This window comes from Oratosquilla oratoria, chromosome 5, assembly GCF_046742065.1.
Source record: "Oratosquilla oratoria isolate Oo_2021 chromosome 5, ASM4674206v1, whole genome shotgun sequence".
Taxonomy (NCBI): Eukaryota; Metazoa; Arthropoda; class Malacostraca; order Stomatopoda; family Squillidae; genus Oratosquilla; species Oratosquilla oratoria.
This window is the reverse complement of record NC_134781.1, coordinates 69,810,048-69,823,616: the sequence shown is the minus strand read 5'-3', so window position 1 is coordinate 69,823,616 and position 13,569 is coordinate 69,810,048. Positions and strand designations below refer to the sequence as shown.

Here is a 13,569-nt window from a genome sequence, read left to right as displayed (position 1 = left end):
ATATGTATATGTGTATATACAGATATATGTATATATATATGTATATGTATATACATCTATATATATGTATATATATATATATAATATATATGTGTATATACATATATATGTGTATATACATATATATGTGTATATGTATATACATATGTATATGTATATACATATCACTGTTAACCCACTATCGGAGAAATAATAACGGAAAGTACAGAGAAACTGTATATTTTGACTACTCTCTGTAGTCCTCTTCAGCAGAATGCTTACATAAGGTTAAGGTACAAGTATATATGAAGAAATGAGGGGTACATAGAAGGGGATGAGGAAAGTGGGGGGAGGGGCTCAGGTCACATGCCCTTGAAATGGTCAGGTCAACGTAGGACAAGGGGTGATATTTTGTCCAACCGCTTTAGACATGATCTTGTTGACCGCTAACTTGGTAATACAATCTGGGGGCCACTGGCCCCCAGATTGTATTACCAAGTTAGCGGTCAACAAGATCATGTCTAAAGCGGTTGGACAAAATATCACCCCTTGTCCTACTTTGACCTGACCATTTCAAGGGCATGTGACCTGAGCGCCCCCCCCCCCCACTTTCCTCATCCCCTTCTATGTACCCCTCATTTCTTCATATATACTTGTACCTTAACCTTATGTAAGCATTCTGCCGAAGAGGACTACAGAGAGTAGTCGAAATATACAGTTTCTCTGTACTTTCCGTTATTATTTCTCCGATAGTGGGTTAACAGTGATCTTTTACAAATGTGTTATAACATACTAGTTTCCAAGTATATACATATATATATGTATATACATATATGTATATAGATATATATGTATATACATATGTATATGTATATACATATGTATATGTATATACATATGTATATGTATATACATATGTATATACATATATATATGTATATACATATACATATATATATGTATATACATATACATATATATATGTATATACATATACATATACATATATATATGTATATACATATACATTTATATATGTATGCACATACATATATAAATGTATATTTACATTGTATATTGCAGTATATAGGACAGTATTTGAACTTTTAAACAATTGCCCCAAAAATAGGGTCATCTAATATACCCCATATAAAAGCTGAACCTTAACATTCTGTGGGTTAATGTCATCGATGTCGTGGAGAATAGTGTAAAGTACTTGGATAGGTTCTACAACTCGGTAATTCAATGATACACATATTGGTAGAGAACACTGTAAAACACTCGCAAAGATCCTATAATTCTACAGCTTGTTATTTTCTACTGATACATGTATGTTTGGGAAGCTGGATTAATAGTAAGACAGAAACCAGTCACCATTTGCAACAGCTGACAAACAGAAAATGTAAGCAGTCAGACCATTCACCCAAATATTAATATTTCACATGTACCTACTGGTGTAATCAAGTAAATTAGAGTAGTCCAGAAATTGGTGCAAACAATTTGAGCACAGTCATACCAACAGTCTTATGAAACAGGACAAAATTTACAAATTACAGGTAAAGAAAATAATAGTGTACTTTTTAACATTTCTAATATATTACAATGTGGTAGTATACAGTAAGTAAATCTGTAAATCCATTTCAAGTAAATGGTGTTATCAGGATATATTTGTCACCATGTTAGTTCCTGTAAAATGAGGTGCCCAAAATGACATCACTATGATAGTGTTTACTCCAGCCAGGTATGTTTATAATATGGAATTTACAATATATGGCCACTTTTTGGAAAGGACTGGATAAATTTTAAAAACCAAGACTGCAGAATTGTTGCATCCAAAGTTTATTGATTGAAACATGGTTAAAATGCTATTGAAACACAAGAAAATCGGAGGCTTAAAGGCTGCTAGGAAAGATACAGCCTACCCAAGCCACAAAGAATTGGGGTAGTCTTATACAGCAAGTACAGCTTTAAACCCATTGTTTAGATGGAGATCTTTGGGGTTGTCTTGTACATGGAGTTTTCCTATATGCCGTAATATACTGTATATGTATATATGCAGTAAAAACATAGGGGATGTGTGTTCTAAGAATGCAGATTGATATATATATATGTATATATTTATAATTTTTATGTAATAAGTTTCCATAATTCCACACATACTGTGCCTTCTATACCCTGGTGAAGATGAAGAGCAAAAAAGGCACGTCTGAGAGTGAAGACGTTCGTGTGCCTAAGCAAGGACAGAAATCTGTTTCACTTGAAGCAAATTGGGCTGTGTTTGGGAGTACAAGTATGGTGACTCCACTGCTGATATGAAATACATTTTGAGTAGAAGCATGTCAGGTATGGTTAGTGACATTGTTGAGAAAACCCATGGTTAGTATGGAGTTTGCTATTGTGCAAAGTGTTCATGGTCCAGTAATGTGGTTATTTCATGCTTTTTTATTTAGTGTTATGATGTAGCATTAAATAGTGTTTGAGAAATACTGCTTTAGGTGTGGAAATACTGTGTTTAGGGATCATTGTAAAGTTAGATTAGCCATAAGATTGTGGAATACATCAGTAACAGTTACCATAATTTAAACAAGGAAGATATATTTATATGATGTGATTTTTAAAGAAAAAGGAGCAGAAGTACAAGGTGAAGCTGAGAGAAGTGTGGGAGGTGGTGAAGGATAGAGTGGAAGTAGGTGTGGAAGATGAATGAGGGTGTTCCAAAGAAAAAAGTGACAATGTGTGCAAAGATTGTATGTGGAACAAGATGGATGGGAGGGAATAGAAGGAAGGGTAGTGAGTGGTGGGATGATGAAGTGAAGAAGGTAGTATAAGAGAAGTGAATATTCAGGGACTGGTTACAAAGTAGGATGAGGGGAAAATATGAGAAGTATAAAGAAAAAAGAGAAGCAAAACAAAAAGTGAAGGAGGTAAAAAGGAGAGCGGATGTAAAATGAGGAAGGAGTATGACAAAATTTTGAAAGCAATAAAAAGATGTTTTGGAAGGAAATCAAGAGAGGAAAGGGAGGTGAGTCATGTAGAGAGGAAAAGGTAAAAGGCACAGATGGACAGACCTTGATGTAAAAGGTGGTAAGGGGAAGATGGGTGGAGTATTTTAGAGAGCTGTTGAATGTGGAGGAGAATAGGGAGGGATTGGTGGTATCAGTGGGAGGTGCTAAGAAAAGGATGGTGAGGGGAGAGAAAAATGGAGGAGAAATAAAAGATGAGGTGCAAGTAGTTCTGAAAATGATGAGTCCATGTAAAGCTCCTGGATTAGATGGGTGTCATGCAGAGTGTCTGAAGAAGGGAGGTACAGTAATAGTGGACTGGCTGGTGAGGATGTTTAATGGGTATCTAAGGGAGGGTAGAATGCCAGAGGACTGGAGGAGTGCCCATATAGTTCCGCTGCACAAGAGAAAAGGGGACAATTGTGTGTGTAGTAATGTCAGAGGGATCAGTTTGTTGAGTGTAGTTGGAAAGGCTTATGGAAGGGTTTTGATTAAGAGGATTAGGAGAACAGTGAGTAATTGGTGAGGAATAGTGTGGGTTTAGGAAAAGTAGGGGTTGTGTGGATCATATTTTTGTGGTAAAGCAGAAATGAGAAAGCTTTAGGAAAAGGTAAAGATGCATTTTGGGCCTTTATGGATTTGGAAAGGGCTTATGACAGGGTAGACAGGAAGGCACTCTGGGAAGTTTTGCAGACATATGGAATTGGGGGAAAGTTGTTAAGAGCAGTCAAGAGTTTTTACAAGAGTAGAGACTGTTAGAATGGGAAATGGGGAGAGCTAATGGTTTGAGGTAAAGGTGGGACTGTGTCAGGGCTATGTCATGTCACTATGGCTGTTCAATATGTACATGGATGTGGTGGTGTGGGAGGTAAAGGTGAGGATAATGGGCAGGGGACTGGAGATTGGTGAAAAAAAATTGTGAAAAGTGGGAGGGGAGCCAGTTGTTTGCTGATGACAATGTGCTTGTGGCAGGGTGAGAGGAGGGATTAAGGGAGTTAGTGATGGAGTTTGGAAAGGTATGTGATAGGAGAAAGTTGAAGGTAAAAGTGGATAAAAGTTAGGTGATGAGATGTACAAGGGTAGAGTATGGTAGTGAGTTTGAAGTAAGTCTAAAATGAGAGAGGCTGGAGGAAGTGGATAGCTTTAGGTATTTGGGATTCCAAGTGGCAGAAAAGGGAGAAATGGAGATGGAGGTAAATTATAGATTAAGAGAAGCAAGTAAATATCTTGGGAGATTAAAAAGTGATACAAGAAATAGGCAAATGGGAATGGATGCATAGAGAAAATTGTATAAAGGGGTGATTGTGCAGACAGCATTGTATGGGATAGAGACTTGGAATTTAAGAGAAGCAGAGAGGAAAAGTTTAAATATGTTTAGGATGAAATGTCTGAGAAGTATGGTAGGAGTTACTAGGCTAGATAGAGTGAGAAACAAGGTGAGAAGGAGTGCAGAAATGGAAAAGGAGATGGCAGATAGGGATGAAAGGTTATTGGGATGGTTTGGACACATGGAAAGAGTGAGTGATGAAAGATCAGTAAAAATTATGGAAGTTGAGGGAGTGAACTTGAGGGGATGACCAAGGATAAGATGGATGGATGGGGTGAAGGGGACTTTGAGCAAGATGGGAATGTCTATTGATCAAGGAAGGGAGAATGCAGGAGATAGGAATGGGTGGAAAAGGACTGTGTATGGATGATACTGTTATGCAAGGAAGGGAGGGATAGGGGATGGGGGGTAGGGGGGTGTTTATATGGGAATGATATTTTGACACAGCCTGAAGGGATTCCTCCCCACTTCTCTTTTTCTGCATGAGGGTACTGAGAGTGGTTGGGGGTTGCTGATTAAATGAAGTGGATTTGCTGTGGATGTACTGTGTCTTGCTGCATTGCATTTGTGTGTGTGTGGGGGGGAGTAAAATGGGTGGAAATAGATATGTGCCTCTGACTTAGCTACCTCTCATACAAGGGGGGGAAAAGCTCTTGGTATAAAGATAAGTTAGATTTTTAGATAGTGCCTACTGCTCATAATTGGAAAACGTCTTTTGCAGACATGATGTGAAGTTGTATATAAATTTTTAAGACTTACTCCACAAAATGGGGGGTATGTATTTTTTCATGGTTAATAATAAATGGCTTTATTCAACTGATAGGGTTATCTCATTGATTGTGAGGAAGGTTAAGATCCTGTCACAACTCCTTCAAGATTGCTAAGCAATTTATTGTGCTTGAGGATAGCAGCTTTTGATTATCAACGATAAAATACAAAATGTGTTATTAAAGATCATGGGAGAAGTTCTGATTGAGCTGGATTTGTTGAATCCTCTCAGTGGTGTACAGGATGAAAATGCTTTCTTATTTAATGCCTTTTACCTATCCCAAGGTTTTTTTCTTGTTTTATTGTGATTAACACCACATTGCCCTGGGAGATTTGAAAGTGTAATGAGAAATAGACAGTTGGGAATGGATGCTAAGAGGAGATTGTATGAAGGGGTGATTGTGCTGATAGCACTGCATGGAGCAGAAACGTGGAACATTAGAGAGGAAAAGTTAAAATGTGTTTGATGAAATGCCTGAGAAGTATGGTAGGGGTTACTAGGCTGGATAAAGTGAGAAATGAGGAGGTGAGGTGGAGAGTGGGGATGGAAAGGGAGTTGGAAGATAGGGGTAATGAAAGAGTATTGGGATAGTTTGTACACATGGAAAGGATGAGTGAAGAAAGATCAGTAAAAGAGGTATGAAAGGCAGAGGTGGAAGGAGTGAACATGAGGGAATGACCAAGGATGAGATGGATGGATGGGGTAAAATGTGCATTGGGAAAGAGGGGGAAGTCTGTTGAAGAAAGAAAGGAGAAGACAAGATAGGGGTGAATGGAGAAGGGTTGTGTATGGATGATGCTGTGATGCATAGAAGAGAGTGGTTGGGGAATTGGGGGTGAGGGAGTATGTGTGAATGATATTTTGATGCAGCCTGAAATGGATGGGAGTGGATTTATGCCTGTGACGTTGGCTACCCCCATTGTAAGGAGGAAAAAGCCCTTGGTGTATGTTACACCAAACTGCTTGATTCAGCTGTATGGGGTGGTACTACAGTGATAGTGGAGCATTTGTGAATCTTGTCTTTGAAGATTGAACATTAGTTTGGAAATTGTGGATAATATTGAGATTGATCTATATGATGGAGGGTTTTCAGGGGGTTTAGTCTCAAAATAAGGATTATGTGAGCTCTTTTCCATATATTTGGGATTTTGTTGTGTAACCAGTAGTTGAAAATGTCTGTTAAGGTTATCATGGATGTTTGATGAAAAGTATTTGAGGTGGATGTTTGAGATACTGTCTGGGCCTTGAGCTTTGGAGTTTTTATTTTTTCATTTTTTTATATGGCTTCCAACATATCTTTACTTCTGAAGAGGGAGGTGGCATCAGTGTATTTGGTTTGATTTTCCATGTCTTTATTTTCATTTTCTGGTGTTGTGTGCTTGTTCTTGGTGCCCTTGTTTTTTTTTATCCATGTGTGACTATGTTTTTGTATTGATGCATTGAGTGGTGCAGGTGGGAGGTTTGTAGAAGTTTGAATATTTTGCAGCTATTTTTTCAGTTGATTGTGATTGTGTGATGTAATAAGATAACTGAGTAGAATTAAGGGCTTTTGCATAACATATAATTTTCATGTGATGTTCTGTGGGGATGATTTTGGTCCTCTAATGCAGGTGCTCTATAACAGTGGGTTTGGTGCATCATGTTATTACTCTTGATGCTTTAATTTTGTGTGGTTTTTGGTTATCTGTGTTTAATTTGTTTATTGGGAACCATGCTGTGGAAGCACAGTTGAATGTGGTTCTCAAGAACTGTTTATGAATTGTGATTTGAGTTACCTTCTGCAGACCAAAGCCCATGCTTACTACTGGATGTAGGATGTTAATTTTTTTTATTTATTTATTTATTTATTTATTTTTTTCTTTTCACTGTCAAGTCTTTCATATGTGGGCTGAGGATACACATCAAAAGTGAGAAGGGAGCTCTGGGCCAATGAATTGATTGGTAAATCTCCAGTGGGGTACTTGTTTTATTTTGGCTGGTGTCAGATGGTTATGTTAAAATATTTTAGTGGTATGTTTTAATGGTGAAGGAGTTAAAAAATTGTCAAAGAAAGTAAGAAATTACTTATAACATCTACTTTTGCAGGGGCTGTGAGTCGAAAGTCATCGTTAGCTGTTCTACTTCCACGTTTACCTGGCCAGCATGGGTCCTCAGAGTCCCTGAACCAGAGCCCTCAATCTTCTCCAGGTGATTTTTCTCTCCTCTTATTTTCAGATAATTTGTAATTTATCCAAGTTTGAGAATTTTAGGTGATTGGCAAGTCTTACAAAGTTTACAAATGATGTAAGATTTACATGGTAGTGCCTGATTCCTCAATTCTGATTACTCTGTAGTGATTTTAAGGGAATGAGACAAGCTGTAGTATTATCCTAAGATTTTTATTCTTCAAAATTACCTAAGCCTTTAAAATACTCTTCATATGGTTAAATGTAATTAAATTTATCAGCTTTTCAAGGAGAGCAAAATGAGAACAACAATTTGGATTCTGTCTTTTTTTTTCTGCTTGTCATAACTAGCTTTGAAATCATTTATGTATTTGGATTGAGCAAGTAAGGCACCTGGATTAAATGGGTGTCATGTGGATTGTCTGAAGAGAGGTATAGGGATAGACTGGATAGTGAGGTTTAATTGTGTCTAAGAGAGGGTAGTACTGGAGGAATGCCTGTTTAGTTCCACTTTACAAGGAAAAAGGAGACGAATGTGAGTGTAGCAGTTTGATAGGGATCATTTTTTTGAGTGTTGTTTGGGGTTTTACTTTTTTAAATGTCCCCTTTTGGGGCTACAGGTAGCAGGTCTCCTAATCCCATCCCCCGTCCCATTTTTTGTCGCCTTTTATGACTCAAGTGAAAGACTTGGTGGTAGCATTCTCTTCCCCCACCACAGGGTAGGCGAAAAAATGAAATGAATATTCAGAGAAATGGTACAGGACAGTAACAAGGGGTTGGGGGCAGCATAACGGAGGGACAGTCGTAGTATAAAAGTGTCCTCATTTCTCTATGAACAGAGTTTCCTCTATCACAGACAAAGTGATGTGTGGCTCTGGTCTGAAGGGGCACCCCATATAGACCCTAAAGTATCAACTGCATGCTACTTTGCCACAATAACATGCAGCCAATACCCCAGGAGGTGCAGCCAATACACCAGGAGGTGCCAAGATAAGAAGGAGGGTGGAGGGGAGTGGAATATATAGGAAATGGAATGGGTGGGAGTGGTTTCTATGCCTTTTTCTTTTTGGCTACCCCCCCCTGTGTAAAGGGGGAAAAAGCCTTTGGTATATGTATGTATGTAGTTGGGGGGTTTTAATTGAGAGGATTAGGAAAGGAATAGAGGGAGTAATTGGTGAGAAACAGTGTGGGTTTAGGAAAGGTAGTGATTGTGTTGATCAGATTTTTGTGGTAAGGCAGATATGTGAGAAAGCTTTAGGAAAAGGTAAGGATGTTTTTTTTTGGGCCTTTATGGATTTGGAAAACTTTATGACAGGATAGACAGGAAGGCACTGTGCGAGGATTTGCAGATATATGGGATTGGGGGAAAGCTTTTAAGGGTAGTCAAGAGTATTTATGAGAATAGAACCTGTGTTAGAATTAGAAATGGAGAAAGTGAATGGTTTGAGGCAAAGGTGGGACTGCATCAGGGCTGTATCATGTCACCATGGCTGTTCAACATGTACATGGATGTGGTGGTGTGGAAGGTTAAGGCGAGGGTAATGGGAAGGGGACTGGAGATGGTTAAAGAAAATGGAGAAAAGTGGGAGGTGAGTCAATTGTTGTTTGCTGATGACACTGTGCTTGTGGCAGGGTCAGAGGAGGGATTAAGGGAGTTAGTGATGTATTGTGGAAAGGTATGTGATAGGAGAAAGGTAAAGGTAGATTTGGGTAAAAGTAAGGTGATATACAAGGGGAGAGGATGGCAATGAGTTTGAAGTAAGTCTTAAAGGAGAGGCTGGAGGAGGTGGATAGCTTCAGGTATTTAGGGTCGCATGTGGCAGGAAAGGGAACATTGGAGATGGAGGTAAATTGTAGAGAAAAGTGAGTAAATGTTTTGGGGGGATTAAAAAGTGTCATGAGAAATAGGAATCTGAGAACGGATGCAAAGAGGAGATTGTTTGAAGGGGTGATTGTGCTGTTGGCATTGCATGGGGCACAGACGTGGAATTGAAGAGAGGCAGAGAGGAAAAGTTTGAATGTGCTTGAAATGAAATGTCTGAGTAGGGGTTACTAGGATAGAGTGAGAAATGAAGAGGAGAGTGGGAGTGGAAAAGGAGATGGCAGATAGGGATGATGAAAGATTATTGGGATAGTTTGGATACATGAAAAGAATGAGTGAAGAAAGATTAGTAAAGGAAGTATAGATGGAGTGAACTTAAGAAGATGACCAAGGATATGATGGATGGATGGGGTGAAGGGGGCATTGAGCACAATGGGAATGTCTGTTTAGCAAGGAAGGGAGAAGGCAGGAGCTAGGAATGAGTGGAAAGTGGCTGTGTATAGATGATACTGTTATGCAAGGGAGGGGTAGTGTGTGCTTATGTGTGATTGATATTTTGATACAGCCTGAAGGAATTTCTCCCCATTTTCTCTTTTTCTGCATGACAGAAGTAGAGGGTGGTTGCTGATTAAATTACGTGGCCTTGCTGTGGTTGCACTGTGTCTTGCAATAATGCTTGTGACCCAGGGTGGTGGCTGGGATACAGGGATGACCCATCATCCATGAGGAGCTAAGATGTGAGGGAGGAAAGGGTGGTGGATGGGATTGAAGGGGGGTGGGAGTAGGTACGTGCCTTTGACTTGGCTACCTCCCTTACAAGAGGGAAAAAGCTCTTGGTATATATAGAGAACTTGAGCTGTGTCTTTGTTTCGACTATTTAAGTTGACATATGTTCAGAAAACTGAAATCTCACAGGCATGTCTTTTTCAATGTTCTGTGTGTAGGTTTGAAGGTTTTTAAAACCGTGTATCAATCATTCTCATGTGTATACTAGGTAAGTAGTACTAATTAAGTGTGTTAACAATTGACTAACAGGAAATATTTTTACAGGTTATGATGTGGGATCTGATGTATCCACCCTCAGGATGCCTGAAACGCCGATCACTGGGGTGAGTAGAAATGGGCTGAACATTATGTCGCCTTTGTGCACTGATGGTGCAAATGGGGGCATGCCAGTTTTGCAACTTTCTAGTTGTGCGTTCAAGTGTTTTGCTGCTCTCTTATTCCTAGAAGTGACAGTTACCTTGCCTAACAGTTTAAAGACCTAGGACTTTACCATGGATGTGGTGTATCTTGCTGATTTGTTTCTGATTCAGGCATTGGGTGGAAGACCAGGTTGACCCTTCCTCCACAAAGAGCTAAGATGATAGGTGGGTGTACCCCTTGATTAGGCTGAAATATAGAAGTTATAATTTCTTCAAAGTTTCCTTTTATTCTGACTGTGGGTTCTTCATGATTATATTTTTACAAATGTGCTACTGCATTTTGTTGAAGACATGTACACATATAATACATATATATATACATAGAGAAGAAAAGAGAAATTATACATACATATACCAAGGCTTTTTCCTCCTTACAAGGGAGGTAGCCAAAAAGGAAAAGGCATAAAATCATTCCCACCCAATCTATCCCTGAATACACTCCACACCCCTCCACCCTCCCTCCCATCTTAGCACCACCTGGATGACGGGTCATCCCTGCACCTTGTCCACTGCCCTGGGTCAGAAGCAGTGTCGCAAGACACAGCACATCCATAGCAAGGCCGCTTCATTAAATCGGCGACCCCCCCCTCTCCGTCCCCCCATTGCATAAAAGGAGAAGACGGGGAGAAATCCCTTCGGGCTGCGTCAAATTTTGCTCACACATACTACCTCACCCCCCACCCCCCCGCCCATTCCACCTCATGCATCACAACATCATCCATATACAACCAATCTCCATTCACCCCTGTCTTCTGTCCTCTCCTGCCCTTCCTCAACAGACATTCCCCTCTTCCCCAAAGCCCCCTTCACCCCATCCATCCACCTCATCCTAGGACGTCCCCTCATGTTCACTCCCTCCACATCTGCCTTCCATACCTCTTTTACTAGTTTTTCTTCACTCATTCTTTCCATGTGTCCAAACCATCCTAATATTCTTTCATCAACCCTATCTCCCAGCTCCCTTTCCACCCCTGTTCTCCTCCTCACCTCCTCATTTCTCACTATCTAGCCTAGTAACCCCCATCATACTTCTCAGACACCTCATCTCAAACTCCTTCTCTCTTCTTCTTATGTTCCATGTTTCTGCCCCATACAGTGCTGTTGGCACAATCACTCCATACAGTCTCCTCTTAGTATCCATTCCCAAATGTCTATTCCTCATTACACTCTTCAATCCACCAAGGCATTTACTTGCTTCTCTCAATCTACATTCTACCTCCACCTTCACTCCACCTTTTCCTGCCACATTTGCACCCAAGTATCTAAAACTATCCACTTACTCCAGTCGCTCTCCCTTAATGCTCACTTCCAGTCTACTGCCACTTTCACCCCTTGTACATCTCATCACCTTACTTTTACATACATACATACATATACCAAGGCTTTTTCCCCCTTACAAGGGAGGTAGCCAAAAAGGGAAAGGCATAAAAACACTCCCACCCATTTCATCCCTACATACACTCCACACCCCTCCCACCCTCCCTCTCATCTGAGCACCTCCTGGATGACGGGTCATCCCTGCACCCTGCCCACCGCCCTGGGTCAGAAGCAGTGTCGCAAGACACAGCACATCCACAGCAAGGCCGTTTCATTTAATCGGCGACCCCCCCTCTCCGTCCCCCCTTGCATATAAGGAGAGGACGGGGAGAAATCCCTTCGGGCTGCGTCAAAATTTACTCACACATACTACCCCACCCCCCACCCCTTACTTTTACCCACATTTATCTTTAGCTTTCTTCTATCACATTCTCTCCCACACTCTGCCACCATCTTCCTCAATCCCTCCTCCGATCCTGCCACAAGTGCAGTGTCGTCAGCAAACAACAGCTGGCTCACCTCCCACTTTTCTCTATTTTCTTTAACCATCTCCAATCCCTGACCCACTACCCTTGCATTTACCTCTCGCACCACCCCATCCATGTATAAGTTGAACAGCCAGGATGACATAACGCATCCTTGACGAAGTCCCACCTTTACCTCGAACCACTCACTCTCTCCATTTCCAATCCTGACACAAGCTCTACTACTCTCATAAAAACTCTTGACATTTCCCAGAAGCTTTCCTCCTATCCCATATATCTGCATAACCTCCCACAGTGCCTTTCTGGCTACCCTATCATAAGCCTATGAAATTATGAAAAGGACATAATAAATGTAAAGACCAACCCAAATTATTTTATAGAGATGTAAACGGCAAGCTAAAAAATAAACAGGAAATACTTAGATTATGTCTAGGTAACAGAGAATACACAGAAGATAGAGAAATGGCAGATATTATGAACAAACATTTCAAATCTGTATTCACCAAAGAGGAAAAAAAATCAACAATACTGTGATCAAAGAATCGAAGTAAGATTTCGTCCATTGAAGAAATTAAACATTACTCAGAATGAAATAAGGAATCAAATATTAAAACTTGATGTTAACAAGTCACATGGCCCGGACAGAGTTGCAAACTGGAGACTGAAGGAATGTATAGACAAACTAACAGAAAAAATATACAGGAGACTGGAAAAATGCCAATATAGTGCCGATATATAAAGGGGGAAACAAGGAAGACCCAACAAATTATAGACTGGTGTCCCTAATGAGTACAATAGTTAATTTGTGAGAGAATCATCAAAAATAGATGGACAAAATATCTGGAGGAGAATAATATGCTGAACCCAAGGCAATTTGGATTCAAACAAGGAAGATCATGTACCACTAATTTAATTTGTTTCTATTCAAGATTGATAGATATATTGCAAGAAAGGGGTGGCTGGGCACACTGTGCCTTCCTGGACTTACAAAAGGCATTTGACAAGGTACCACACAGAAAATTGCAATAAAAACTGGAAACAATATGAGGCATACATGGAAAACTATTGAATTGGATGGAGGACTTCCTACATGGAAGAAAAGTGAGAGTGGTGCTCAGAGACAAATGTTCAAAATGGGAAGAAATGAGTTGTGGCGTCCCACAGGGGTCAGTACTAGCTCTGATAATATATGCTGTATATGTAAATGACATGGATGAAGGCATTGAAGGTACATGAACTGCTTTGCGGATGACTCAAAATTATTAAAGAGAAACTCAGAAATAGACTGTGACTCATTACAGAGTGATATGAACAAAGTCTCAGAGTGGAACAAGAGATGCGAGGTAGAATTCAACATCAAGAAGTGCAGTATAATTGAATTCGGAAAAAGCAAGAAGAGAATATCAGGACAGTATAAAATTGATGGAAAAGAAATAAAGTAAATTCTGAAAGGGATCTAGGAGTAATCATCACCAAAGACATGTCGTCAGATAAACAT

General features: G+C 39.9%; 2 protein-coding genes across 12 annotated transcripts in view; one reads left to right on the top strand and one right to left on the bottom strand.

Moving 5' to 3' along the window:
- LOC143025532 (phospholipid phosphatase 1-like) overlaps positions 1-13,569 on the bottom strand; it is a 282,504-nt gene that overhangs the window by 72,039 nt on the left and 196,896 nt on the right. The gene's annotated exons all lie outside the window — the stretch shown is intronic.
- Positions 1-13,569, top strand: part of Orp8 (Oxysterol-binding protein-related protein 8) — a 79,505-nt gene that overhangs the window by 24,502 nt on the left and 41,434 nt on the right. For 7 of the 11 annotated variants that reach the window (XM_076185343.1, XM_076185341.1, XM_076185340.1 and 4 more), the window contains 2 exons: positions 7,163-7,264; positions 10,115-10,173. In XM_076185343.1, coding sequence (XP_076041458.1) covers positions 7,163-7,264; positions 10,115-10,173 — 161 coding nt within the window. Of the gene's footprint in view, positions 1-2,163; positions 2,323-7,162; positions 7,265-10,114; positions 10,174-13,569 lie in introns of all 11 variants that reach the window. The other 4 variants (XM_076185346.1, XM_076185344.1, XM_076185348.1 and 1 more) reach the window with 1 other exon arrangement.